General features: G+C 50.1%; 1 protein-coding gene across 1 annotated transcript in view; it reads left to right on the top strand.

Moving 5' to 3' along the window:
* The window catches only part of THOC3 (THO complex subunit 3), a 97,700-nt gene extending 70,668 nt beyond the window's left edge, over positions 1-27,032 (top strand). Inside the window, exon 6 of the mRNA XM_086931743.1 lies at positions 26,352-27,032. Within this exon, the coding sequence (XP_086787869.1) occupies positions 26,352-26,515 (164 nt within the window). The 3' untranslated portion in view covers positions 26,516-27,032. The remainder of the gene's footprint in view (positions 1-26,351) is intronic.
* Positions 27,033-27,281: the final 249 nt, after the last annotated feature.

The following is a 27,281-nucleotide window of genomic DNA, read 5'->3' as shown; positions in this document are numbered from 1 at the left end:
CTGGACTGGGAGGCTGCCTAGACTGCCACACAGCAGACCTGTTGCTGGACCCTTGGGTGGAGAGCCCCCCGCTCTCCTGGGCCTGCAACAATGCACATTCTGGGCGAGGTGCTAGGTCTCCTCCCCCAGGATGAGCAAGGGGAAGCTTCAAAGGCCTGCCGCTTCTGTGAGCTTCTCCAGACCATTTGCTGTACCCAGCAACTGGCCCCCACCAGTCCTGACCCCCACTCTGACTTGAAGACTGGCGGGAAAAACTATGTCAGGAAGCGGGGGGTGCCAGCCTCTGCCAACCCCACCTCTCAGGTGGGGGAGACGAGGTGAAGCACGACCCCGGGCTCCTGCCATCTTGAATATGGGGAGCCCTGCCCAATCACAGCTAGGCTCCTGCCCCCCTCCCAAAGGAGAGGAGCAGGCTAGGGGGTGTACTCACCCCAGGACAGGGACCCATTGGTCCCTGCCCTTGCCCTACCTGTAACGCCCCTAAATTCAGTATTTAGGGGCTCCCTGAACCTTCCTTCGGCAGATCCCGATAAGAAAAGAAGATCAAGAAGAAGACCCGCCGTGCAGCTGCTAACAGGACGACAACAACTGACTTGGCCCCAGCCCTACCGGCCTGTCGATCCTGGAACCTGCTCCTGGCGACTCCTGCGGACAGCAACCTTGGGACACCCAGAGGACCTGCCTGCCTTGACCCTCTCAAAGCCTGGGACTCCCATCAGCAGAGGCTCTGCTGCAACAACCCCCCTGGTGCTAGCCAGGAAGCTCCGGATCAACCCACTCTGCACCTGCCGAGCCCGGCCTGAGTGATCCAGGACCACGAGGACGTCCCCCTGGCGACTGGGACCCGAAGTCCAGTGCCCAAAGACCCTCCTCGACGACCCGACAACGCCTGCAGCCTCAGGACAAAGGACCCTTCCGACCCCGACCAGCAGGGGGTAAGATTTCCCGACCTCAAAAGACACCCCTGCGCCCCATGGCCCCCTGTGCCCAACTTCTGGGTGCCTACCTATCCTCCAAGATCCCAACTTACCCCTCGAAGTGTTGGTCGCTCCAGAAGATCCTCCTTCCCCGAGCCTGCAGCCTTTGTTCCCTTTTCAAGTTCCTCATTGAATAACATTGAGCGCCCGACGGCTCAAAAACACCCTGCACCCAGCCGTCTGAGTGCCCCTGGCAGTGCAACCTGTACCCTATCCTACTTCCCCATTTGCCCTGAGCAAGTGACCAGGAGCCCAGCTCCCTCAGCGCGTGGCCTGCTAGCCAGCAGCCACCAACCGGAGGCCCCCTGCCCCCCATTGGATAACATTGGGCCTAACTACCTCTGCACCCGGCCGCCCCTGCGCCACTGAGTGTGAACCAACTGTACCTACCTGACGCTGAGGGACCCCTGAGTCTATGCCCAGAACCTGAACTTCACCAGTCAAGTACTCACCTGGAAACCGGTAACTCACTTACCTGCCATTGGATAACATTGACTGGTTTGACTAAAAAAATCTTCTAAGTGTGAAGTTTTGAAAACTTAACCCTGTAGGTGCTGCGCACGTTCACCGGCCGACGGAAACACTACCTCGGGAGTGCTGCCGTCGGCCGTTGAACGTTCGAATTGCACCTGCGCAATGGAACATCCAGCACTGGAGCTGGACGTTCCATAGCAGCTGTGAGGTTAAAATATTCATATAAAATCAACCGAATTCCGAAGTACTCACCTGGGATCAGGAGAGAAGCTAGTACTGTACCTTGTAGCCCAGTACTGAACCGCAAAAGTAATCCTAACAGTGTTTGCTAGTAACCTGTATTTTCTCTATAGGAATCCATTGTCTGCTTTTCTATGAAATTTCTTCTAAGTGTCTACTTTTGAAAAATATAAATATTCTTTGAAAATCATACGAAATACTGAAACGTAATTACTTACCTGTTTTAGGTTGAGACCCCAGTGCTAGACCTAGGAGCCCAGCACTGGATTACAAAAGTAACGAGATCATACTTTACCTGCAACCTGAATTTTCTCCTTTTGGATAACATTGCCAGATTTCCCTTGAAATATTTTGTAGTTTGAACTTTTGAAATAGCTTTTCATTCCTTAAAAATCACTGCAATAACTAAAACGTTTTTACTAAACTGTTTCCAGCTGAGACCCCAAGACTGAATCTAGGATCAGGTCCTGGGATTACATAAGTAATCTATTAAGTAATTACCTGCATTTATGTAGAAAAACTCATTGAGCTCAATGCTAAAGTGTGTCTAGAATTGTGTTGCCTACTGCAACCCCTGTACCTATTGTGTTCACAAAGTTTGTTGCCTTTCTGCAAAGCACTCGGCTGAGGTCTCTCATATTGAGAGTAGTATATTTCGATACCTGTTGGTTCTAGAAATAAAACATCTATATCTTTGATATGAAAAAAACAATTGGCCTGTAGTTCAGGCTTTGAGTGTGTGAAACCTTTTGCTGACTGAGTGTGTACAACAAATGCTTTACACTGTCCTCTGGTGCTGCCTTACTGCTCGACCACGTTACCACATTAGAGAATAAGGTCACACCTGGCTTTAACCTCTGTTATACCTCTGGGGTTTGTGGACTCTATACACACTGTACCTTATTCTGGTCCAGTACATATAGAGCCACTTTCTCACAGTAAATAGAAGGACAGTTATGTCCTACTTGGACGTTAATAAAGGAGTCGCTGCTGAATGATGAGTCTGAAAGAAAGTCATTACCATAAGCCTTTGTTCCTCAGACAGTTTCTTTGTGAAGGCAGCCATTGACAAATTGTCACCAACTCCCAGCTGCTCACTTCCAGAGTTCCCCACTGTAACCAGCAATATGGTTAGGGCCTGGCAACTTTTATACTTGCACAAGATGGAGTACTACAGCCGCTATGACCCTTGCAGGTGTGAGCTGGGAACACAGACTCCCCACAGTGACACCTGAAGAGCAGAGGCAGTAAGGGAGTCATAGGAGAGTTGTCAAGGATTGGCCCAATTTAATCATCTCATTAGGCTCTGTCTGAGGAGACGTTTGTGGAAGATGTTGATACTGGTTACACAGAACAGATAAATACATACTTCCAAGAGTTTATTGTCTTTTGCTGTGAGCTTCCCTGGGAAAATCCTGCAGCGTTTTTGTTAGCATTAGCAGAATCACTTGTTCTTACACAAGTGTATATTAGATTTAATACTAAGAGACTTGCGAGACCCTGATAGAGTAGATCCCCCTTATTTCATAATCTCTCGCATAACAATTGATTAAAAAAGAAACGTTATGTAGTCCATCCAGCTGTTATTCCTCATAAATTTCCACAAAGGGGTAGTATTGGAAGGTTAAACAGTTATTGCAGCTGATAACAGATTGTACCTACCCGTAAACATATCCTAGGGTGGTATCTGTTTGCCCTCAGTTCAACATCATATTTGGCTTACAAATGCTGATACAGGTTAAAAAAAAACAACCCTTATCTTGGATGGTGTTAGGACCCTAGTGACTAGGCGATGCACTTGTCGACAAGACTGATATACATTTGTCACAAAAAAATCTTTGGCCTTGCAGATGCTTTAACAGGGTTTTAGATTTGATGATCAGCTCATCAGAAAATATTCAGCAAAAACATCTTCATTCAGGAGACATTGACTGCTGACAAGTTATACAAAACCATTCTCCTTCAGGCAGTCCTCCAGAGACCAGCATTGAAGCAGGTCGAAGGTGAAAGACTCAAGACTGGAGTTTTACATGATGGATCAAAGCAAACATCTATTCAAACAACAAATGAACTGTGCTGACTATGCAACACCCTGACCAAAGACCATCCTCTTTAGATTGCCTTCCTGAAAAGTTTGTTAAACTCTACTTCTAATTCTTGATCCTGGGAATCATATGGGAGGAAAAGACCATAGAGTTTTCAAAAATTGTAGAGAGGATAGTGATGAAGACTGTGGCTCCAGCAGAAGCAAAATGTTGGTCTTGGTTCCAGAATCTCAGATGGATCTGGCTGCTATAGTCCTCAACAATGTTAACGGGTTTCGCAAACCATGTCCTCTTCAGGATGGGTATGTGTCAGAGCATAATTACCCTTGTCATTCTTGGGGCTTCCCAAATGACCATGGGTTTATTGAATACGTGTCGGTATATACCCATAGTGTAATCTCATCACCAGTTCCTGGCTATCCAAGATATCAATTTCCATTTGGTGGTCTTTTCTCCACACTGAAATGAGGGCCATGGGTATTTATGAAATCTTCAATCCCATAGCTTTCTGATAAAGTGTAAAAAGTTGCAGTTGTCATTATCTCTGAGCCTGGTGTTTAATGGTGCCCTGTTCAGGAAACACTTAAGGTTCATCTTTCTTGCAGAGGCAAGAGCATTATGCTGATGAACACATAGTAGGCTTGTTGGAATTTCATGCGGTTTTCAGCTTGCCAGTGTAGGAGATAGTGATACTTATTCACTGTATTCCTAGTCCTGTGAACACAGCTACCATTTGCACATGTCAATGTGTTCCTGCAGCATGAGGTTCTCCATACATAAATTGTGATATTCAACAAACTCCTAGTGGTGCGTAGGAGTGGAGGATAGACCTGAGCGATCCTAGTTTCAAAAGGTCAGACTCCTCATTTCTAGACGTGGTCTTGGTAGATGCCATTTGCATGCTGAGGTCCAGGGAGATCTAGGAGAAATGGTTGACAGCAGAGAATTCTCTCTAATCAAATTGGAACCATCGGACCAGTCTTCAGAGCTCTCCAATACGTGTGTTTACTGATTCAGTAATAGAGATCACTAAATCAGATTGAGCACATGGTCCAAGACCCCGGCTCTTTTATCGTAAATAGGATTAATCGTGAAAAATTCACTTTCTTAACTTTTCTTCAACTTGAATCAGCGAGCAGAGAATTTCTGCGTGGGTGAATGAGCAGAGTAATTCCCATCTACCAGGGATTGTCTTTATGCCCTGCAAAAGGATACATACAGTATGCTACAGCCACAGATTTAGGGTGCCCAAGCTGGGTCTCTTTGTGTCTTCTTGCTACATTGAACTGAGGTTTTCCTTACAATTTCAATGCCATCAGGCTGATTAATAGATGCTCTGATGGTAGGATGTCTAGGATTTTATGTTATGCATTCACATCTTTAATTCCGATTTCCATTTTGTCTTGCCAAGATAATGACCAAACATCCGAGATTAGGATGGTGGTCCCATTCTGCCTGTGTCGGACTTAGTTTCTGCTTCTGTGTCTAGCACTCCTATTTGGAAGAATCTCCAGATGTCTTCATTTCTTCATCTTTAATATGTAGTTGGTCAGGCTCTTGGGGTTCTGCTAATGTATGCCTTAAATATTGAAGTGGTGAGGATACAACCACAAGGTTGTCATGAGTATCATTCAACAACTGAGGAAATCTTTGTGGAAAAGACATACATATTGGGCAGTGTTCCCGAAGTGATGGATATGGTAGGCTTAACACCACTTTCTCATTACTTTCTGTCTTCTCTGCATTACCTTTAGGTCTGGTTTGCTTTGGCTTATCCGTATTGATGATTTGTCTGCAGTGAAAGCATTAAAACCTCAGAGAATCCCTATTTGGATTGGTGGAAGAGAAGATACTAGCCTTTAGACTGCTGCATATTTCTCATGGACCAGACATGCTTTGCGGTTATTGAACTGTAGGAATGTCCACTTTTTCTAAAATCCAGCAGTCCAATTAAAATTGATGATTGTCTTGATGTTTGTGACTTTAATATTTTTTGTATGTGTGGCTTTCACTCAGCGAGGCTTATGGTTCTGATAGATACATCTGCCGTGTGGATTCCTCACCTTGTGAATATCCCTTTTGCGCCAGCAACATTCGGAAATTCTTTTGTAGCCTCGCGCCGACGTGGACTCGGACGTCATAGAGACACGACATCGCTCGCGACTCCGCTGACGTCACCGACGCCTACAATAGGCCCACGCCGGCGTGATGACATCAGTTCCCTTTTTTCCGCGTCGTCGACGCTAACGGTTTAATGGGTTACTCTGTAGCTTCTAGTATCCTATTGCTTTGTTTCCTCGATTCTCCATTCTCTGACCTTTTTGCTCGGTAGTCATGTCGACAAAGAAGACCGGGTTTAAGCCTTGTAGAGAATGTGGGAAGATGATGTCCGTTACGGACCCTCACCAAGACTGCATATGGTGTTTGAGCTCGGATCACGATGTTGAAGGGTGTTCATCGTGCCAGAAGATCAATCAATCAGTGACATTTATAGAGCGCGCTACATACCCGTAGGGTCTCAAGGCGCTGGGGGTGGGGGGGGGTGCCGCTACTGCTCGAACAGCCAGGTCTTCAGCTTCTTCCTGAAGGAGAGGTGGTCTTGGGTCAGGCGCAGGTCGGGAGGGAGGGAGTTCCAGGTCTTGGCGGCAAGGTAGGAGAAGGACCTTCCTCCTGTAGTCGCTCTTCGGATGCGGGGGACGGCGGCGAGGGCGTGGTTGGCTGATCGGAGGTGGCGTTTGGGAGCGTAGAAGTTGACTCGGCTGTTGAGGTAGCTCGGGCCTTGGTCGTGTAGGGCTTTGTGTGCGTGGGTGAGGAGGCGGAAGGTGATTCTTTTGTTGACTGGGAGCCAGTGAAGGTCTCTCAGATGTCCGGAGATGTGGCTGGTTCGTGGGATGTCGAGGATGAGTCTGGCTGAGGCGTTCTGGATCCGCTGGAGTCTCTTCTGGAGCTTGGCGGTGGTACCGGCGTAGAGGGCGTTGCCGTAGTCCAGTCGGCTGGTGACGAGGGCCTGGGTGACGGTCTTCCTGGTCTCGGTGGGGGATCCACCAGAAGATCTTCCGTAGCATGCGTAGGATGTTGAAGCACGCCGAGGAGATGTTGTTGACTTGCCTGGTCATGGAGAGGGAGGAGTCCAGGATGAAGCCCAGGTTGCGTGCATGGTCTGTCGGTTTGGGTGCGGTGCCCAGGGCGGGAGGCCACCAGGAGTCGTCCCAGGCGGAGGGTGAGGAGCCCAGGATGAGGACCTCCGTCTTATCCGAGTTCAGTTTCAGGCGGCTGGTCGTCATCCACTCGGCTACCTCTTTCATCCCTTCGTGCAGGTTGGCTCTGGCGGCGGCGGGGTCATTGGTCAGGGAGAGGATCAGCTGGGTGTCGTCGGCGTAGGAGATTATGTTGAGGTTGTGCTTGCGTGCGATGGCCGCGAGGGGGCTCATGTAGATGTTGAAGAGGGTGGGGCTCAGAGAGGAACCTTGAGGGACGCCGCAGATGACTTCGGTGGCCTCTGACTTGTACGGTGGTAGGCGGACTCTCTGTGTTCTTCTGTCGAGGAAGGAGATGATCCATTCCAGCGCCTTGTCCTGGATTCCGACGTTGCTGAGGCGCTGTACTAGGGTGCGGTGGCAGACAGTGTCGAAAGCCGCGGAGAGGTCTAGGAGGATGAGGGCCGCTGTTTCTCCGTTGTCCATCAGGGCTCGGATGTCATCGGTGGCGGCGATGAGGGCGGTCTCGGTGCTGTGATTGGCTCGGAAGCCGGACTGTGAGGGGTCGAGGGATCCATTCGTCTCGAGGAAGGCGGCCATCTGCTTGTTGACGGTCTTCTCGATGACTTTGGCTGGAAACGGGAGGAGCGAGATGGGGCGGTAATTCTTGAGTTCGGTGGGGTTCGCTGTGGGTTTCTTGAGAAGAGCGCTGAGTTCGGCGTGCTTCCAGCTCTCAGGGAAGGTGGCGGTGTCGAAGGATGTGTTGATGATGTCTCGCAGGTGGGGTGCGATGACAGCGTCAGCCTTGTTGAAGACGTGGTGAGGGCAGGGGTCAGTCGGTGATCCGGAGTGGATGGAGTTCATCGTGCGGATGGTGTCTTCGGTGCTGATCGGGGTCCAGGCGTGGAGGGTGGTGGTGGGGGGTGGTTGTTCGGTCTTGGTGTGCGTTGGTTGGTTGTTGAAGCTGTTGTGTATGTCCGCGATCTTGTTGTGGAAGTATGAAGCGAGGGAGTTGCAGAGGTCTTGCGATGGGGTGATGTCGTTGTTTCCTGCGTTGGGGTTGGATAGCTCTTTCACGATGTTGAAGAGTTCCTTGCAGTTGTGTGCGTTGTTGTCCAGCCGGTCCTTGAAAGCAGTTTTCTTGGCGGCGCGGATCAGCTGGTGGTGCTTCCGGGTGGCCAGCTTGAAGGTGGTCCTGTTGTCCGGTGTAGGTTCCCTTCTCCAGACTTTCTCGAGGGCTCGGCAGTTCTTCTTGGAGCTCTTGAGTTCGTCGGTGAACCACGGGGCTTTCTTGCTGCCGGATCTGCTGGGCGGGGTCCTCAGCGGGGCGAGTTCGTCCGCGCAGTTGCTGATCCACTTTGTGAGGTTGTCGGCGGCCTGGCTGGGGTTCGCTGAGCTGGCGGGAGGGTGCTGGCTCAGGGAAGCGGCGAGCTGGTCTGCTGTGATCTTGTTCCAGCTTCTGCGGGCGGCCTGATGCTGGTGGTGGTGGGTCGTCGTTCTCTTGAAGGTGAAGTGGACGCAGCTGTGGTCCGTCCATTGAAGCTCTGTGGCGTGGCTGAAGTCGATGTCTGTGCTGGAGGAGAAGACTGCGTCGAGTGTGTGTCCGGCGAGGTGGGGGGGGGGTGAATCCGAAGGCTCTTCGAGAGCGGGAATCAAAGCTCCTTGTGGCCAAGCTTAAAGCAAGTAAGGTTAGAAAGTCTTCGAAGCACTCGAAGAGATCGAAGTCGAGATCCAGGTCGAGGTCTCGTGAGGCGTCGGCCTCGAAGTCTTCGTCAGACCACGCTTCCGGTTCTCGGAAAAAACATAAGAGGAGGCATGAATCCCGTCATCATTCAGGGGATAAGTCTGGTTCAAGATCAAGGTCTCCCAGGAGGGTGAAGTCGAAGGTGATTCCTCCACAAGAGTCGGATCATGAAGGTGAGGCTTCGCCTTCGGAGTTGGTGGCCCATTCTCCGGTTCCGGATCCGACTCTGTCTCCGGCTCATTCTCCGACTCCGGATGACGCCGATGGACTTCCTGTTGAGGGAGAGTCTTCGAATCCTGTTGAAGAAACAGATTCAAACCTGCCTCGTGGTCATCCTGAGCATCCACCATTCCCGACACCAGGTCAGGACCCTTCCGCGTTTTGAAATGCGATGTATGGTGTTTTCTCTAGATCATGATTCCCCTCTGGTGCGCCTTCGGGTCCCATGGGTCCTATGTCCTTTAATTTGGGTGTTCCTCACTCTTATGCTCCGGCACCATTCATGCCGTTCATGCCAGCCCCGACTCCGCTGTGGCAGTACCAAGCTCCACCAGGGTCGACGCCGGTTTCGACGCCGGCCCGCCCGAAGTCGATGACTTCGGCTCCTACGTCACCGGCTCCAAGCAAGTCTATGGATCCACCTTCCAAGCCCTCGGATTCGGTTCCGAAGTCGGCTCCGGCGCCGTCTGATTCGGCTTTGGATTCGGCTGCACTTCGAGTCAAATTCAGGTCTCGAAGAGAAGCTCAACGTCTGCTTGAACATCAGAGGGATGATGAGTCTTCTTCTGACATGGAGGAAGGTGAGCTGGATGTGGGCAGTTTTGACGACCTGGCAGAGGCAAGTGGTCTCGAGTTTTCCCCGGAATGGTCTTTGCCTTCGGGCAAGCAGGAGAAATTCAAGATGCTCACCCTTGCTCAGGTTCTTCAGGCTCTGCTGGAAGAAGACTGGATGGTGTCGCTCGACTTGCAGGATGCGTATTTTCACATCCCCATCCTGAAGTCGCACAGGAAGTATCTCCTTTTTACGGTGGGGTCGCAGCACTATCAGTTTGCGGTCCTTCCGTTTGGACTTACTACTGCGCCTCGAGTCTTCACCAAGGTGATGGCAGTGGTGGCGGCGCATCTCAGGAGGTCGGGGATTCCTGTATTCCCCTATCTGGACGACTGGCTGATCAAAGCGGAGTCGTCTGAGATTGTGCTTCAGCATCTGCAGGAGACAACGCAGTTGTTGTACAGGTTGGGTTTTTCGATAAATGTACCCAAGTCTCACCTGGTGCCCTCCCAGCGCAACCTGTTCATTGGTGCTGTACTGGACACACCTGTAAGTCGTGCATTCCCTCCACCTCAAAGGATTCGCGACATACAGGAAATGGTCCCTTTATTTAACAATGGAGCGGTTGTTCCGGTCCTGAAGGTCCTTTGTCTGATGGCTTCTTGCATTCTTCTGGTCAACCATGCACGCTGGCACATGAGGGCACTCCAGTGGTGCCTCCGCAGGCAGTGGTATCAGCACAACGGAGATCTCAGGGAGTCTGTGAAGATCTCCAGAGAAACTGCAGCGGATCTGTCTTGGTGGGGTGTGGAAGGCAACCTGTCTCAGGGGAAGCCTTTTCATCTGCCTCCTCCGGTAGCCACAGTGATAACGGATGCATCCACTCTAGGGTGGGGTGCTCATCTGGGGGACCTGGAGATCAAGGGTCTTTGGTCTCCAGAGGAAAGGTTGCTTCACATCAACCTTCTAGAATTGCGGGCGATTCGTTTAGCGCTCAAGGCCTTCCTTCCTTCCCTTCGCGGTCAGTCAGTTCAAGTCCTGACGGACAACACGACCGCGATGTGGTACATCAACAAGCAGGGAGAAGTAGGGTCGCAGTGTCTCTGCAGAGAGGCTCTGCGTCTCTGGTCCTGGGTTCAGGACCATCAGATTTGTCTGATGGCAAATCATCTGGCCGGAGTTCTGAACGTTCGTGCAGACGGTCTCAGTCGGCAGTTCTCTGCCGACCACGAGTGGAGGCTTCACCCGGAGGTGGTTCGTGACCTCTTTCGGATGTGGGGGACTCCTCGGGTGGACCTGTTTGCCACTTGCGAGAATGCTCACTGCCCGTCATTCTGCAGTCTCCAGTATCCGATGCAAGGAGCCTTGGGGGATGCGTTTCAGTTGAGTTGGGGAAATCCACTCCTTTACGCGTTTCCTCCCATACCCTTGATTCCTCGGGTTCTGAGGAAGATTCGCCAAGACCGGGCCCAAGTTATATTGGTCGCCCCGGATTGGCCAAGAAGGGTGTGGTACTCCAGATCTTCTCCACCTCTCCTCTCACCGGCCGCTCCGTCTCCCTCTCAGGGCAGACCTCCTCTCTCAGATGGAGGGGCAGGTTCTACACCCCCACCTCCAGACATTACACCTTCATGCCTGGAGATTGAGCGGGGCAACCTGAATTCCTTTTCCCTATCGCCTGACGTTGTGGATGTCATCTTATCCGCCAGGCGTGACTCCACTAAGTCCATCTATTCTTATAGATGGTCGAAATTTGTTGAGTGGTGTAGGGAGAAGTCTATTGACCCTGTGAGAGCCCATTTATCTGATATACTACAGTTTGCTCTTTCTCTGGCGCAACAGGGTCTTGCTGTTGCTACTGTGAAGGGTTACCTTTCGGCGTTGTCGGCATTTCTCTGTTTGCCTGACCAGCCGTCTCTTTTTAAATCACCCGTGGTTTTGAGATTTTTGAAGGGCCTCACAAACAAGTTTCCTCCTTCACCGTTTATTGTGCCTCAGTGGGATTTAAATCTTGTTTTGTCCTTTTTGATGGGTGCTCCATTTGAGCCCCTTCACAAATGTCCCATGAGGCTTCTTACTTTTAAAACAGTCTTCCTCGTTGCAATAACCTCGGCAAGGAGGGTAAGTGAGCTTCAAGCTCCGAGTTTTAAGCCCCCATTCCTGACCATTCATGCTGATCGAATGGTTCTCAGGACCAGGGCTGCTTTTCTGCCTAAGGTGGTAACTCCCTTCCATTTGGGTCAGTCCATTACCCTACCTTCCTTTTATCCTCCCCCTCACCCTTCTAAGGAGGAAGAGAGACTGCACCGTCTGGACCCTAAGAGGGCGGTTTCCTTTTACTTGGACAGAACCAAGGATTTTCGTTTGGAGGACCAGCTCTTCGTTGGGTTTGCTGGTTGCATGAAGGGAAAGGCGGTCCTTAAAAGAACCCTATCAAGATGGATCGTTCTCTGCATTAAAATCTGCTACTCTTTGGCCGGTAAGGAACCACCAGAGGGTATAAGGGCTCATTCTACAAGAGCTAAGTCTTCGACCTCAGCGTTGGCTAGAGGTGTACCTGTTGAGGACATTTGTAGGGCGGCAACTTGGTCTTCCCTCCACACTTTCGCGAAGCATTACTGCTTGGATTCCGAAGTGAGGAGGGACGGTCACTTTGCTCGCTCTGTCCTTCAGGATTTTCTGGTTTAGAAGAGTGGACACCCTCCTCCGGGAATGGGGACTGCTGTGGGACTCTATTCACAAGGTGAGGAATCCACACGGCAGATGTATCTATCAGAAGAACAAGTTACTTACCTTCGGTAACGCTTTTTCTGGTAGATACAATATCTGCCTGTGGATTCCTCACTGACCCACCCGCCTCCCCGTTGTCCACTCTTCTATGCCAGAGTTATTGTACTGTAATGTATATTTATTTTGTTGTCAAGGAATTGTATCAATTGCTTTCCTGCATTTGCTTTGCACTGTGTGTTTTGCCTTGACTTTTGTATACTGTGTATACTTTGTATATATCTACTGTCATTGGTCCGTCCGTGTGCCTCGATGGCACGGAAAAAAGGGCGGAACTGATGTCATCACGCCGGCGTGGGCCTATTGTAGGCGTCGGTGACGTCAGCGGAGTCGCGAGCGATGTCGTGTCACTATGACGTCCTAGTCCACGTCGGCGCGAGGCTACAAAAGAATTTCTGAATGTTGCTGACGCAAGGGGGATATTCACAAGGTGAGGAATCCACAGGCAGATATTGTATCTACCAGAAAAAGCGTTACCGAAGGTAAGTAACTTGTTCGTCAGCTGGGAGCCCTCTAGAGTATTGAGTCCAACCACATTTTCTGGCACTCTAAAAATATACATCCAGCTCAAAGCAGCAATTTCTCCATGCACATACACCAGGTGATCATCTACACCAGGTGAAGTTATTTACTTGTTTGATCTGTAAAGAACAATACTATCCAGAATATACAAGGTCTCAGACTTTTTGGAAGCTACACCATTTGTTTGTTATCTTTGGTGCTTCAGGTTAGGTGAGAACAGCTTACACATTGTCACTCAGACTTTGAATTAATTCTCCATACCCTTATTCAAATTTACCTCGCGGTGCTGGGTTTCAATCAATCAAAGAACTTTATTTCGATCACTATAGATCATAAAAGTACATTATAAAACAAGACAATTACAAACACACATACAAATAAGACATATCATTATAAACAAGCACTGGCGTTTGCCAATAGGTCTCGCAGTAGGAAAGTTGGAGCAATTACAATTGCAAATAACAATGCCTTTTATTTTTGTTTTCATTTTAAAAACATAAAGGGCTTTGTCATTTACAAAACCAATAGCTCCAACTTTCCTACTGCGAGACCTATTGGCAACGCCAGTGCTTGTTTTTCTAGTTCTTAGTACTGCCGCCTGGTACACAAGATGGTTTGTGGGTGGGCCTATCCCTGACAATGTCTTCTTGAACAGTGTAACTCTGTGCCTTTTACTGTCAGGTGTACCAATCTCCGCGTCCACAAGCGAGGTGTGTTATACTATAAAAATAAGGTGGTGATGTTGGTGACTGCGCACTGCTTCCAGGGGAGGAGCTGCGGCTGTGTGCTCTGCAGGCCCCCTCTGTCACTGGCTGGGAGACCTGCACTGCCTTTACATGCTGCTGTCTCCACTTCACTTAATGTGTGTTTCAAGTCGGCGTATCTGGCGGGGGAGTCGCCCACCCTCCCCGCACCTCACTGGAATTATCAAGGACGCAAATTTTGGAAAAGGTGATGGACAGAGTTTCTGAATGATGCAGAATACTCCTACCCAGTCAAGAGATCAGGGCTTGATCCATCACCGTTTTTTAGCTCACTGCACCATCCCAGCTCAGAACCTGGCTACATGCAAATTAGTCTGTTCCTGTCCCAGTGCATGATGGGAACAGGGCAAACCAAACTACCAAGCCAATTCTTATACTGGGAAGGAGACAAGCTTCCGGGGACCAGTTTCTGGCATTTCAGCCGTCGTCGGCCCGGCTTGCTTGAATCCTGATGGTGCAATGAGCAAGGGACTCACGTCTGAGTATACCCTCCCACACATAGTGTGGATAAAATCAATTTTGGAAAAGGTGATGGACAGAGTTTCTGAATGATTCAGAATACTCCTACCCAGTCAAGAGATCAGGGCTTGATCCATCACCGTTTTTTAGCTCACTGCACCATCCCAGCTCAGAACCTGGCTACATGCAAATTAGTCTGTTCCTGTCCCAGTGCATGATGGGAACAGGGCAAACCAAACTACCAAGCCAATTCTTATACTGGGAAGGAGACAAGCTTCCGGGGACCGGTTTCTGGCATTTCAGCCGTCGTCGGCCCGGCTTGCATGAATCCTGATGGTGCAATGAGCAAGGGACTCACGTCTGAGTATACCCTCCCACACTTAGTATGAAACCGGGATTGGCTAGACATGAGTTTGGCCGTTGGTTTATTTGTTTTGCGTATAAAACCAATGTTACCTCTGCAGCTCATTGAATACTTTTTTGTCGCATTCAGAGTTACTAATGTAAAAGCGAAAGTGTAACTAGCAGGGCTTTGCAAACGATAAAACAGGCCAGGATAACCTGCCTGAGATGAGGAATACTTTTAAATAAAGTTTAAAAAGGATGGAAAGATGCGGGAAGAGAGAGAGCGGAACACAGACGTTGAGAGATTGAGGGGTGACAATGAAAGAGTGTGTGAGAGACAGAAAGAGGAAACGTGAGGATGAGAGAGAGTCTAGAGAAAGAGAATGAGAGAGAATCAAGGGGGTAAGAATCCAATGAGAGAGAGAACAAGAGAAGCAAATGAAGCAGAGAGGCGACTGAGGGAGAATGAGTGATAGACGGAGATGAGGAGAAGAGGAGAGGAGAGAGAGGAGGGAGAAGTGGGCAGAAAAAGAAAGGGAAATAATGAGAGTGTGATAGAGACACATTGCATTAAATAAATGCACGCACGGAGACAAAGTGAAAAAATAAATGCACGCACGGAGACAAAGTGAAAAAATAATGCGTCACCAACACGTACCTGATAATGCAGAGCGGCCGGGAAACTGAAAGTACGGCCGGCCAGCCATGATTAATTAAGGGAGGAGAAGCCGCAGAGCGCACGCTGGGCGAAGCCCTTTGATGTGCTGTGCGGCCGTAAATGCAATTAGGAGGGAGGGAGGCGGATGTGCGTGCTCGTTTGGTCACGTGATTCACGTGAACTTAAAGAAAACCTCACGAACGAAACCCTTGGTTTCACGAGCATTTTGAGGACATGAATTCTCGCTCCGCTCAATGCGCTTGCGCGCATTGATAGGTCGCGAGACCTAAAAATGAACATTCACATTTACAGTCCCAGCAAAGTAGAACGGTCAAAGTGCATCAGTGTTTGTACTAAAAGAAAGTTAATTGTAATATCAGCATGATGGAGCACTTACATTACATCATTATTTGTGCTTAAAAACTTCATCAAAAAATACTTTAAAAATAGTAATTAAATGGTAAAAAAACAGTGTTCACTTAAAAACACAGGGCCCACGGTGCGACAGTATGGTACAGCCTAGAAACTATCAGGGGAGTACTTAGTGCGCCTGATCCACATGGCCATTAAGAACTAGGCTGTACAGAATACAATCATATGTGTTGTGTTTGACTGCAGGATTCTCTAATCCTCCTATTACTATCTTACTCCCAGATTTCTGCAGAGAGGGACAATCCATTTAGTTCGAGATTGGTAGTGCAAGGTGTTGGACCTGGGATTACCGGTCCACCTAGGGTAGCCTGGCTCAAGCGGTAAGGCCTATTTCTAAGGCGAATGGTTGCACTTGCGTCACACTCAACACAGTAGCCCAGCGTAACTCCACTCAAAAATGACACCACACCTTATTTTAGTGAAAAATTAGAAAAGCTTTATATTCTCTTAAGGTTTGATTCTAGTAGCATTCACATTAATGTCTCATCAATCATTTTCCAAATAGCGAACTTGACTCTGTGATTATACAACAAGGCACAACTCTTGTAGTACTATTGAACCTTCCTTAGTTTTGGTACACATTCAGTACAATAGTTTTAAATAGCATCCCTTTTCAATATCTGATTAATTAACTATGGCTCTGGCTGGAGAGGAAAATTGTTACCGACCATTAGCATGCCACCATAGCCAAGATCAGTAGGTGATAGCCATTGACCCACATCAAGAAAAGGGTCCCAAATAGAATTAATTAATCATGACAACATTTCCCCATAAATCCAGTTCCTCTTTTGGTTCACCTTTTTCTTATTTACACAATATCATTAGTGAAAAGTTTCATCTTTAGCATTTCTCTAGTTGTGTTACACATCCCAATTGATGAAAAATCCTGCATTCCATTGGAACATTTATTTTGTCTAGCACAGTTTAGAGCGATTCCACAATTCTTCCTCCGTTCACTGGCCCACTATGAGGGAAGGAAGAATTTCCTGCGAGGTCTCAGTGTCCTTCACTCCCCCACCCACAGCCCTGCTTACTTTTTCAAGGAGGCGATCCGGTCGAGGTTAGGGGATTGAGGGGCCAAGGCTTTTATTCAGGGGAGATGGGGGTTAATACAGGCCCGGTACGGGGGAGGCAGACTTAACACCACAGGCCAGTCTTCCTGTAGTTTGAATGTTTCGCTGTTCACTGAAGCGGTCCCGTTGGTGACAGAGGACTGCAGAGTCAAGGCTGTTCGGGGGAATTTAGGAATTAAAATTGGCCCAGTATAAGTAAGGCAGCTTTATACCACAGGCATGTCGCCCTGCCGATCGAGCGCCTCAGCTCCTGCACGTTACTCTCTCCTCACGCCCTCCTTGGGCTGAACTCCTCCCCTTCTGACCTCGCCTGCTCCCGCCTCACGCCCTCCTTGGGCCGAACTCCTCCCCTCCTGTCCTCGCCTGCTCCCGCCTTCCTTCTTCCGGTGCTCCGCTCTCTGGCACCGGGTCAGTTTCACTCAGGCCCTTCCTCCGCACAAGTCAGACCTCAAGGGGCAAGCTCTCCGACGGCCCCCGCTGCTCCCAGGCTCCTCCAAATCAGGAACCCAGCCTCCCGTGGGCCCGTCACACTCCGCCTCCTGTCACCCTCACACGGCTCACTCTGGAAGGCGCTGCCGACTCCAAGCTACACATACGCGGGGCACTTTCGGCAGACCAGCTAAGCCACGCTAAGTGGACAGTCGCGGTTTTGGGCAATCTCAAGAGTATTTTAACACCCACAGCGGGATAGTTATTCAGGCCAGCCTCCCTGTTCCACCGGGCAATGAGCTAACTTCACAAGGGCTTTTTGTTCCCAAAATGGAGGCAGTCCTAGCTGCCCTCACCTGACAGTTCCGCTATAGTTCACGTCTGGTGGTCCCTTCGGTGGTTTGGCACACTCCTCAGGTATTTTAAATCTGTTGTGAGTGGCAAGCTCCGCCGGGTCAGATCCACAGTTGAGGGAGGGTATCAGTCAGTAAAGGGAGCAGCCCCAGAAGGCTGTCAAACCCTCCACAGCACGCCCAACTCCTCACGCCACAGCCTGGACTCCAGCTGCCTTCTTCCCTGGTCAAATCCACTCTTCTCAGCTATCTTCTAAAATGGCCGCACAACATTCCGTCTTATATAGCCTAGGCCTAGAGTGTCTAGAGTGGACCAGAAAGTTCTGGAACTCCTCATGACAACCGTATGTCCTTAGGCCTGTGGTTCCCAAACTGTGTGCCGCGGCGCCCTGGTGCGCCGTTATGGGTAGCCAGGGGCGCCGCCACACTGTGTGGAAAGATAGCATCTGGCCTCGTTAGGCCCCCTGTGCAGCGATGTCAGAAGTGCAGAGTGCCACAACACCAGAGTAATTATGCGCGATTAAAACAAACAAAGGCACGATCACACGCACACTCATGCATGAATAAATACACAAACGCTGCGCACAGGCTTCATTTCTTACAAGCCAAGCCCCATTTTCTTTCTTTTCCTACATGGGGACACCGGAATCAATCAGGTGTCAAAAAATGTATGAATCACCTCAGTGCTATTATTGAAGCCGACACAACTACTTCATGCTTAGCCCACAAACGTCGGTGAAATACGAGGCAAACCATCCAGAATTTCAGTAGAAGAATATAAAGTACGCTGGCACCATTTACTTTGAACCTGGTGAACGCGGATGTTGACCTAAGGCTACCACCACACCGAAAGAGATTAGCAAAGAATATTTCAAGCCACAAGGCAATCGGACAATATCTGACAAGTTATCACCTGAGGTTTGACGGGTCTACCATAAAGAAGAAGCAGAGGAATGGACCTCGGCTAAAAAAGAAAAACTACAATCCTTAATGAGTAAAAGAATCAAGCACAGCGAGGGGGCAGGAGAGCAGGCACAACGAGGGGGCAGGTGAGCAGGCACAACGAGGGGGCAGGTGAGCAGGCACAGCGAGGGGGCAGGAGAGCAGGCACAGAGAGGGGACAGGAGAGCAGGCACAGCAAGGGGGCAGGAGAGCAAGCACAGCGAGGGGGCAGGAGAGCAGGCACAGCGAGGGGGCAGGAGAGCAGGCACAGCGAGGGGGCAGGAGAGCAGGCACAGCGAGGGGGCAGGAGAGCAGGCACAGCGAGGGGGCAGGAGAGCAGGCACAGCGAGGGGGCAGGAGAGCAAGCACAGCGACGAGGCAGGAGAGAAAGCACAGCGACGAGGCAGGAGAGCAGGCACAGCGAGGGGTCAGGAGAGCAGGCACAGCGAGGGGTCAGGAGAGCAGGCACAGCGAGGAGGCAGGAGAGCAAGCACAGAGAGGGGGCAGGAGAGCAGGCACAGAGAGGGGGCAGGAGAGCAGGCACGGCGAGGGGGGAGGAGAACAGGCACAGCGAGGGGGCAGGAGAGCAGGCACAACGAGGGGGCAGGAGAGCAGGCACAGCGAGGGGGCAGGAGAGCAGGCACAGAGAGGGGGCAGGTGAGCAGGCACAGGAAGGGGGCAGGAGAGCAAGCAAAGCGAGGGGGCAGGAGAGCAGGCAGAGCAAGGGGGCAGGAGAGCAGGCACAGAGAGGGGGCAGGAGAGCAAGCACAGCGAGGGGGCAGGAGAGCAAGCACAGAGAGGGGGCAGGAGAGCAGGCACAACGAAGGGGCAGAAGAACAGGCACAGCGAGGGGGCAGGAGAGCAGGCACAGAGAAGGGGGCAGGAGAGCAGGCACAGGAGAGCAAGCAAAGCGAGGGGGCAGGAGAGCAGGCACAGCGAGGGGGCAGGAGAGCAGGCACAGCGAGGGGGCAGGAGAGCAGGCACAGCGAAGGGGCAGGAGAGCAGGCACAGAGAGGGGGCAGGAGAGCATGGGGCAGGAGAGCAAAGGGCAGGAGAGCAAGCACAACGAGGGGGCAGGAGAGCAAAGGGCAGGAGAGCAACCACAACGAGGGGGCAGGAGAGCAAGCACAGCGAGGGGGCAGGAGAGCATGGGGCAGGAGAGCAAAGGGCAGGAGAGCAAGCACAACGAGGGGGCGGGAGAGCAAGCACAGCGAGGGGGCAGGAGAGCAAGGCGCAGGAGAGCATGGGGGAGGAGAGCAAGCACAGCAAGGGGGCAGGAGAGCAAGCACAGCAAGGGGGCAGGAGAGCAAGCACAGCGAGGGGGCAGGAGAGCAAGGGGCAGGAGAGCAAGCACAACGAGGTCCTAGCCCAACATCTGTAGCATCCACCGATGCCCCTCGGCTATTGCATTTATTTGTGACAACTAGCAGCCAGACTCTCCTTTCATTTGTGAAAGTTTGAAAATGATACCAGCTGGCTCTGCCAATATTTGTCAGTCTTTGGCATGGAGAATGAATAATGGTCTGCTGGTAGTTTAAAGCTAGCTAGCAGCTGCTATCACTTTTATCCCTAATACCTTCATTGCATCCCAATTAATTTAAGGAAGCCAACAGGAAGTATTCCCGAGGTCTTGCTTACATCCCCCCCACCCGCTGGTGAAAAATGGTGGGGAGCCACGGCCAACTGCCTATTAGGTCAAGGGAGCCACGGGTTAAAAAAGTTTGGGAACCACTGCCTTAGGCTGTGAGGTAAACTGGCAGTTATCAAGCCACCATTTTGTGAGAGAGAACCTTCCTCCATTTTAGGGGAGCACCTGCGCCTCATTACTAAGAGGTAATAACGAGGCGCCCAGAGACCTAGGGTCAACACCAGAGAGGAAAAAAAAATGAAGTGGACACCCAAGAGAAATACAGAGGCAAAAAGGGGATATAAAAAAATAGGAGGGACCATCCAAAGGGCTGACAGGTCTAACTCAAGGGACAAAGAATAAGACGTGTTCAAGTGACTCAGATATCCCTTGGCAACGGGGACAATGTACTTCAACCCTCTCTCCTACTTTGCACCAGTTTCTTTTAAAACGATTTACAGCTAGGCAACCAGATCTAAACTGTAGATCTAGTTTCCCCACTAACGGGGGTTTCGATTTCATCTATCGTGGCCTTTAGTGACAGTGTCTGTTTAAAATTCATAAAGCAATCGAGAGTAATCCCTTGCAATTCATTATCAGATCAGTCTCAACAGTACCTCAATATACATCTTTGAGACTGGGTTTATTAATCTGGCTAAGGGTTTCCGGTTGTCCCCAGTAAGCATCCAGTCCTAGCTTAAGTAGCAAATTCTTAACTGTGCGCATCCAGGAAATCTTGTCCACACACGTTGCTGTTATTAGTTCACGGAGACCCACCATATAGGAAGCAAATGCTGCAGTAGACCAAGGCCGGTGCCAAAACATAAGTATTCGCAGGGCAATTTTATGTGCAATTCTTTTCTGGCCAAGATCTAAGTGGAGTGGAATCAAAGGGGTGGACACTGGATGGTTCAATATCGATCTAAGGAATTTTTGTTCCGTAACTGTGAGGTTGCTACAGTTTAAACAGCCCCACTGCTCTGCACCACATAAGGTTGCACATAGAGCTTTAGCATTATAAACCTCTTGCACTGATGCCAGCTTTCTGGATATGGTGTTCCTATTGTTCACTATGTTCACGCTTCCACCAGGCACACACACCACCAGCCGTCAGTGCACGCTTCCTCCAGACACACACACCACCAGCCGTCCGTGCACGCTTCCTTCAGACACACACACCACCAGCCGTCAGTGCACGCTTCCTCCAGACACACACACCACCAGCCGTCAGTGCACGCTTTCACCAGGCGCACATTCCACCAGCCGTCAGTGCACGCTTCCTTCTGATAGATACATCTGCCAGTGGATTCCTCACCTTGTGAATATCCCCCTGCGTCAGCAATGTTCGGAAAACTCTTTTGTAGCACGCCGGCGTGGAAGACGTCACAGGAGCACGGCATTGCGCGTGACTCCGACTGACGTCACTGTCTCCTTATTAGGCCTACGTCGGCGTGATGACATCAGTTCCCTTTTTTCCGCGTCGTCGACGCTAACGGTTTTTGGGATTTCTTGTGTTGTGGATAGTAACTTTGTTGCTATTTGTGTGTTTCTGTATCTTTTTCGAGCTGTTGTTCTTCGTCAAAGATGTCGTCGAAGAAGACAGGGTTTAAGCAGTGCGGATCGTGTGCCAGGATGATGTCTATAACCGATCCACATAGTGATTGCTTGTGGTGTCTGGGCTCGGACCACGATGTCGGAGGCTGTCGATCCTGTTCTAAAATGAACCCGAAGGCTCTGCGTGAATGAGAAGCTTAACTTCTTTTGGCCAAAGTAAAGGGAAAGGATGCCAAGAGGTCTTTGAGGTCAAGATCTAGACGCTCGAGGTCGATGTTGAAGACGAGATTGAGGTCGCGATCGCAGTCGGCATCGAAGTCGGCTTCGGGTCACGCTTCGGGTTTCTCGAAGAAAAAACATAACAGGAAGAAGCATAGCTCGAGGCATCATTCCGGCAAGGAGTCGGATTCGAAGAAGAGGTCTTCATCTCGTAAGCATCATAAGGACTTTTTGTCTCCCACACCATCTCGTGAGCTTGAAGGTGAAGCCTCGCCCTTTCAGTCCCAAGGGCCATCTCCGGATCCGGAACTGAATCCGTCTCTGGATCCGTGTCAGTCTTCTGAGCATGAGGAACCTCAGGCTTCGGCGACTCCGGTGCATCATCCAGAGGAACAGGAGGGTCATGAAGATACGATTCCAGTGCAGCCTCCTCTGGAGCAGCCAGTGGGTTCGTACCCTCCGTTTCCTGGTCCTGGACAGGACCCCTCGCATTTCCTTAACGCTATGCATGGTGTGTATGCGAGAGCAATGTACCCCACTGGTGCACCGGCTGGTCCCATGGGTCCATTGTCGTATAACTTGGGTGTCCCTCAAGCTTACGCTCCGGCGCCTTTCCTGCCGTTTTTGCAGGCGCCATATCCACCTTGGCTTGGTTCGGCCCCGCCAAGGTCATCGACTCCGCACACGGCTTCGCCGGCTCCGGAGCGACCTCGGGATCGGAATAGAGATTCGACGCCTGTTCCAGTTTCCCATCCTCAGGCTGTTCCAGCTCCTCACTCGACGCTGGCCCCGACTCCGTCGGAGTCGTTACCGGATCCGATGACTTCAGTTCGGTTGGAGTGGTCGAGGCGTAAAGCTAAGCGTCTCATGGAAGAGAAGGAATATGAGGGTCCAGAAGTAGAGGAAGGCGAACTTCAGGATCAGGAAGATTATTTTGAGGATCTGCATAGTGCAAGTGGTTTGGAATTTTCGCCTGAATGGGGTTTACCTGCAGTTTCTGATGCACCCTCTAAAGATGTGGCTCCATACCATGTTGTTATTAAAAAGGCTGCAGAACTGTTGAACTTAACTTTGCCTTCGGTAGAGTTTAAATCTAACATCCTTACTGAGGTTGTACATTCACCATCATCTGTTGTTGAGCCGACTCTTCCGTTCACTGAGGCTCTTACTGAGCTGATATTAGAAGTTTGGAAAAAGCCTCTGACTGCTTCTGCAGTGTCTAGAACAGTGGTGAGACGCTATAGGGTGGCACCTGGTGATCCTGAGTTCTTGACATCCCATCCTTCACCAGAGAGTCTGGTTGTTCAGCCGGCTTGTTCAAAGAGTTCGGCAGGTGCATTTCCCCAGGTTCCAGGGGATAAGGACTCAAAAAGGTTGGATCAGAATGCAAAAAAGGTGTTATCAAGTAGCATGGCCCTGAAATCGACAAATGCTACTTGTCTGCTGGGCAGATATGTACATGCTTTGATGGACACGGTTAAGCAGTTATCATTTAAGCTTCCGGAGGAGGATAGGAAGAACTTCAATGAGGTAGTGTCTGACACTCAGGCTGCGGCTCGCCAGGTGATTCAGAGTGGCATGGATACGGCGGACTCTGTGGCTAGAATAATGGGATCTTCAGTCGCCACTAGAAGAGCCGCTTGGTTAAAATCGTCTGAATTCTCAGCTGATGTCCAGGCTGCTCTTTTGGATTTGCCTTTTGATGGCACTGGCCTTTTTGGAAAGAAGGCCGACGCACCCTTAGAAAGGTTCAAAGATAGCAGGGCGACTGCAAGGTCTTTGGGCTTACAGACTAGAGGCTCTTCCACCAGGAAATTCAGGGGTTTTGAAAGGTCCACTTTTCGTACCTATAAGCAGAGCCAACAGCAGCAACAGCAGCAGAATCCTTTGTACAAATCCTATAGAGGTAGACAAAGGGGTCATGCCCGTGGCAGTCAAGCCTCCTCCTCCTCAACTTCCTCCTCTAGTACCCACCCCCACCTACAACAGCAAAGCAGCCCTAGATCCACCATTTGGGATCATGCGGGTCCTGTGGGGGGTCGGCTTACCTATTTTCTACGAGATTGGGAATCGGTTACATCAGTTTTTTGGGTTCTCAATCTCGTAGAGAATGGGTATGCTCTTCCCTTTCGGGAATTTCCCCCCAATTACCCTCCTTGCCAAGATTATTGTTCGGAGGACCACCTGATTCTCTTGCAGGAAGAAGTCCTGACACTTTTCAGAAAGGCTGCAATAGAGGTGGTTCCGGAGCAGGAAAAGGGTCAGGGATGCTACTCCCGGTATTTCCTAATCTCCAAGAAGGATGGCAGACTTCGTCCAATCCTGGACCTCAGGGTTTTGAACCTCTATCTCAAACGGGAGAGGTTCAAGATGCTCACTCTTGCGCAGGTTCTTCAGGCGCTGATGGAAGAAGACTGGATGGTGTCGATCGACTTACAGGATGCGTATTTTCACATTCCGATCCTGAAGTCGCCCAGGAAGTATCTCCGTTTTACGGTGGGATCGCAGCATTACAAGTTTGCGGTTCTTCCGTTTGGACTTACTACTGCGCCTCGAGTCTTCACCAAGGTGATGGCTGTGGTGGCAGCGCATCTCAGAAGGTCGGGGATTCCAGTGTTCCCCAATCTGGACGACTGGCTGATCAAAGCAGAGTCGCCGGAGAAGGTGCTCCATCATTTGCTAGAGACAACTCATTTGTTGCACAGGTTGGGTTTTTCGATAAATGTACCCAAATCTCACCTGGTGCCCTCCCAGCGCAACCTGTTCATAGGTGCGGTACTGGACACTACTGTGTGTCGTGCATTCCCTCCTCCTCAAAGGATTTGCAACATACAGGAAATGATACCTTTATTTCACCATGGAGCGTTTGTTCCAGTCCTGAAGGTCCTTCGTCTGCTCGGTCTGATGGCTTCTTGCATTCTGATGGTCAACCATGCACGCAGGCACATGAGGGCACTCCAGTGGTGCCTCCGCAGGCAGTGGTATCAGCACAACCGAGATCTCAGGGAGTCAGTGAGGATCTCCAGAGAAACTGCGGCGGATCTGTCTTGGTGGGGCGTGGAAGGCAATCTGTCTCAAGGAAAGCCTTTCCAACTTCTTCCAGCGGTGGCCACAGTGATAACGGATGCATCCACTCTAGGGTGGGTTGCTCATCTGGGGGACCTGGAGGTCAAGGGTCTTTGGTCTCCAGAGGAAAGGTTGCTTCACATCAACCTTCTAGAATTGCGGGCCATACGTTTAGCACTCAAGGCCTTCCTCCCTTCCCTTCGCTGTCGGTCAGTTCAAGTCCTGACGGACAACACCACCGCGATGTGGTATGTCAACAAGCAGGGAGGAGTAGGGTTGTGGTGTCTCTGCAGAGAGGCTCTGCGTCTCTGGTCCTGGGTTCAGGACCATCAGATTTGTCTGATGGCAAATCATCTGGCCGGGGTTCCGAACGTGCGTGCAGACAGTCTTAGTCGGCAGTTCTTGGCCGACCACGAGTGGAGGCTTCACCCGGAGGTGGTTCGTCACGTCTTCCGGACGTGGGGAACTCCTCAGGTGGACCTGTTTGCCACACACGAGAATGCTCACTGCCTGTCATTCTGCAGTCTCCAGTTTCCGATGCAAGGAGCTCTGGGGGACGCGTTTCAGTTGAGTTGGGACTCACAACTCCTTTACGCGTTTCCTCCCATACCCTTGATTCCTCGGGTTCTGAGGAAAATTCGCCAAGACCGGGCCTAAGTTATATTGATCGCCCCGGATTGGCCAAGAAGGGTGTGGTACACAGATCTTCTCCACCTCTCGTCGTGCTCGTCGCTCCGTCTCCCTCACAGGGCAGACCTCCTCTCCCAGATGGAGGGGCAGGTTCTACACCCACACCTCCAGACCTTACACCTTCATGCCTGGATATTGAACGGGGCAACCTGAGTTCTTTTTCTCTCCCTCACGATGTGGTGGACGTCATCTTATCAGCCAGGTGTGATTCCACCAAGTCCATCTATTCTTATAGGTGGTCTAAATTTGTTGCTTGGTGTGGGGAGAGGTCCGTTGACCCTTTAAGGGCTCGTTTGCAACTCCTCCTCTCAGGGGCCACAGCACGATCCACAACGATGTATCGAGTCAAATGGAAGAGGCGTTGTGTCTCCTGTTCAGTGTAAGGTCCCCATCCATTCTTGTTGCTCCCACACCAGATACCATTATCCAAATTAGGATTCAGGTTTACTTTGTTAATAGTTCAGCTGCTGGTCTTTTCCATTTTTGGCAATCAGCTGAAGACTTGCCCCTTTTCCCTCACTAAGTTATTCATTTGTTGTTTAGGAACTTGTTTATGGCTTCTCACCAATGAGTCAACACATTTTGCTCTTGAGCCGCTTGAGGCAGACTTTCCTATCCCTCCTCCGTTCACACTCAGTCTATGAATTCTGAGATGCAGTAGATTCCTCTGAGTCTGTAGTTCAGAGCACATTCACCTTGTTTGCTGTAGATTAACTGTTTTTAGTTAGTTTCATGTGGTAGCAAACGGACACCATTTTAAAGCCTTTGTGACATACCAATGTTATTTATTACTATTGGAAATCGCAAGGAAACTGTGAAAGAAACGTACACTGGAGAATGTAGTTAGTTACCTGTAATTAACATGTTTCTTTTGTTCATAACAGTGAATGTACTCTAAGTCCTGTATTCTGCCTGATACTTGTCCCTCCTTGGATGCTGGTTGTTTTTGCCTTCATGAGTGTTTTCTTTTTAATCGATACAGGTGAGAAGCTCTGTGAGGTACAGTGTGAATCGCCCACCTTCACGGTGGCTTGGCACCCTAAACGCCCCCTTTTGGCATTCGCATGCGATGACAAGGATGGCAAATATGATAGCAATCGGGAAGCTGGCACCGTCAAGTTGTTTGGGCTTCCGAATGACTCCTAAGAGACAATGACAGACTCTGCGTGCGTCCCTCAAATTCAGCAGGTGAAGAGCCCAGGACCTGTGAAAGCGCGAAGGCTTGCAACACTAGAAATGCTTACAAGGACGCAAGATCATGGGAAGGTTTTCCGGGCACATTTTGATATGTGTTGGTCGGAGTTTCTCCAGGGGATTTTGCTGAACACTTCGAACTCCACTTCGAAAGAAAAACTGTGTAAGCTGGGGTATTTTGTATTTGACTGTCACCCCATTTAGACTTTTATTGTAATGAAACCCACGGTGATCAGTTGTGGTAATTGCTTGATGTATCTAGACATGGACTCGAGAACGCCTAGTTTAACAAATTCACAGTCTTAAACTAGGAAGCAGCAGACGACTGGCGTGGAGGGGGACACTTCATTCCAGCCCTTCAATTCAGACGTGAATTGCAAGCAGGCACGGATTATGTTCAGTATGGTGGGTTTGTATGATTTTTGTATTCACTTTTGATAAGAATAAATCATTATCTGTGAACTGCTAGTGATGTCTGTGATGTTGCTGGATGTTCTCTTGCACAGGGTGTTCTCTTGATGTTGAGAGGTTTTGTTCTTCCAGATATTAGAAATCAGTTGTATTTGGAGATCTCCTGTGAGTTCCTTTGGAAAAAAATACAAGCAAACCTAGTTATCCTTCCAAAACCCTTTCCTTCCTGTGTTAATACCTTACCCTCCTTCTGTACTTTACAAACGTCATTCGAAACTGAGTTACTTAGAAGGTAGATCTGTGAAAC

Source organism: Lissotriton vulgaris, chromosome 7 (genome assembly GCF_964263255.1).
Source record: "Lissotriton vulgaris chromosome 7, aLisVul1.2, whole genome shotgun sequence".
Classification (NCBI taxonomy): domain Eukaryota; kingdom Metazoa; phylum Chordata; class Amphibia; order Caudata; family Salamandridae; genus Lissotriton; species Lissotriton vulgaris.
This window is presented reverse-complemented; position numbering and strand designations above follow the sequence as displayed.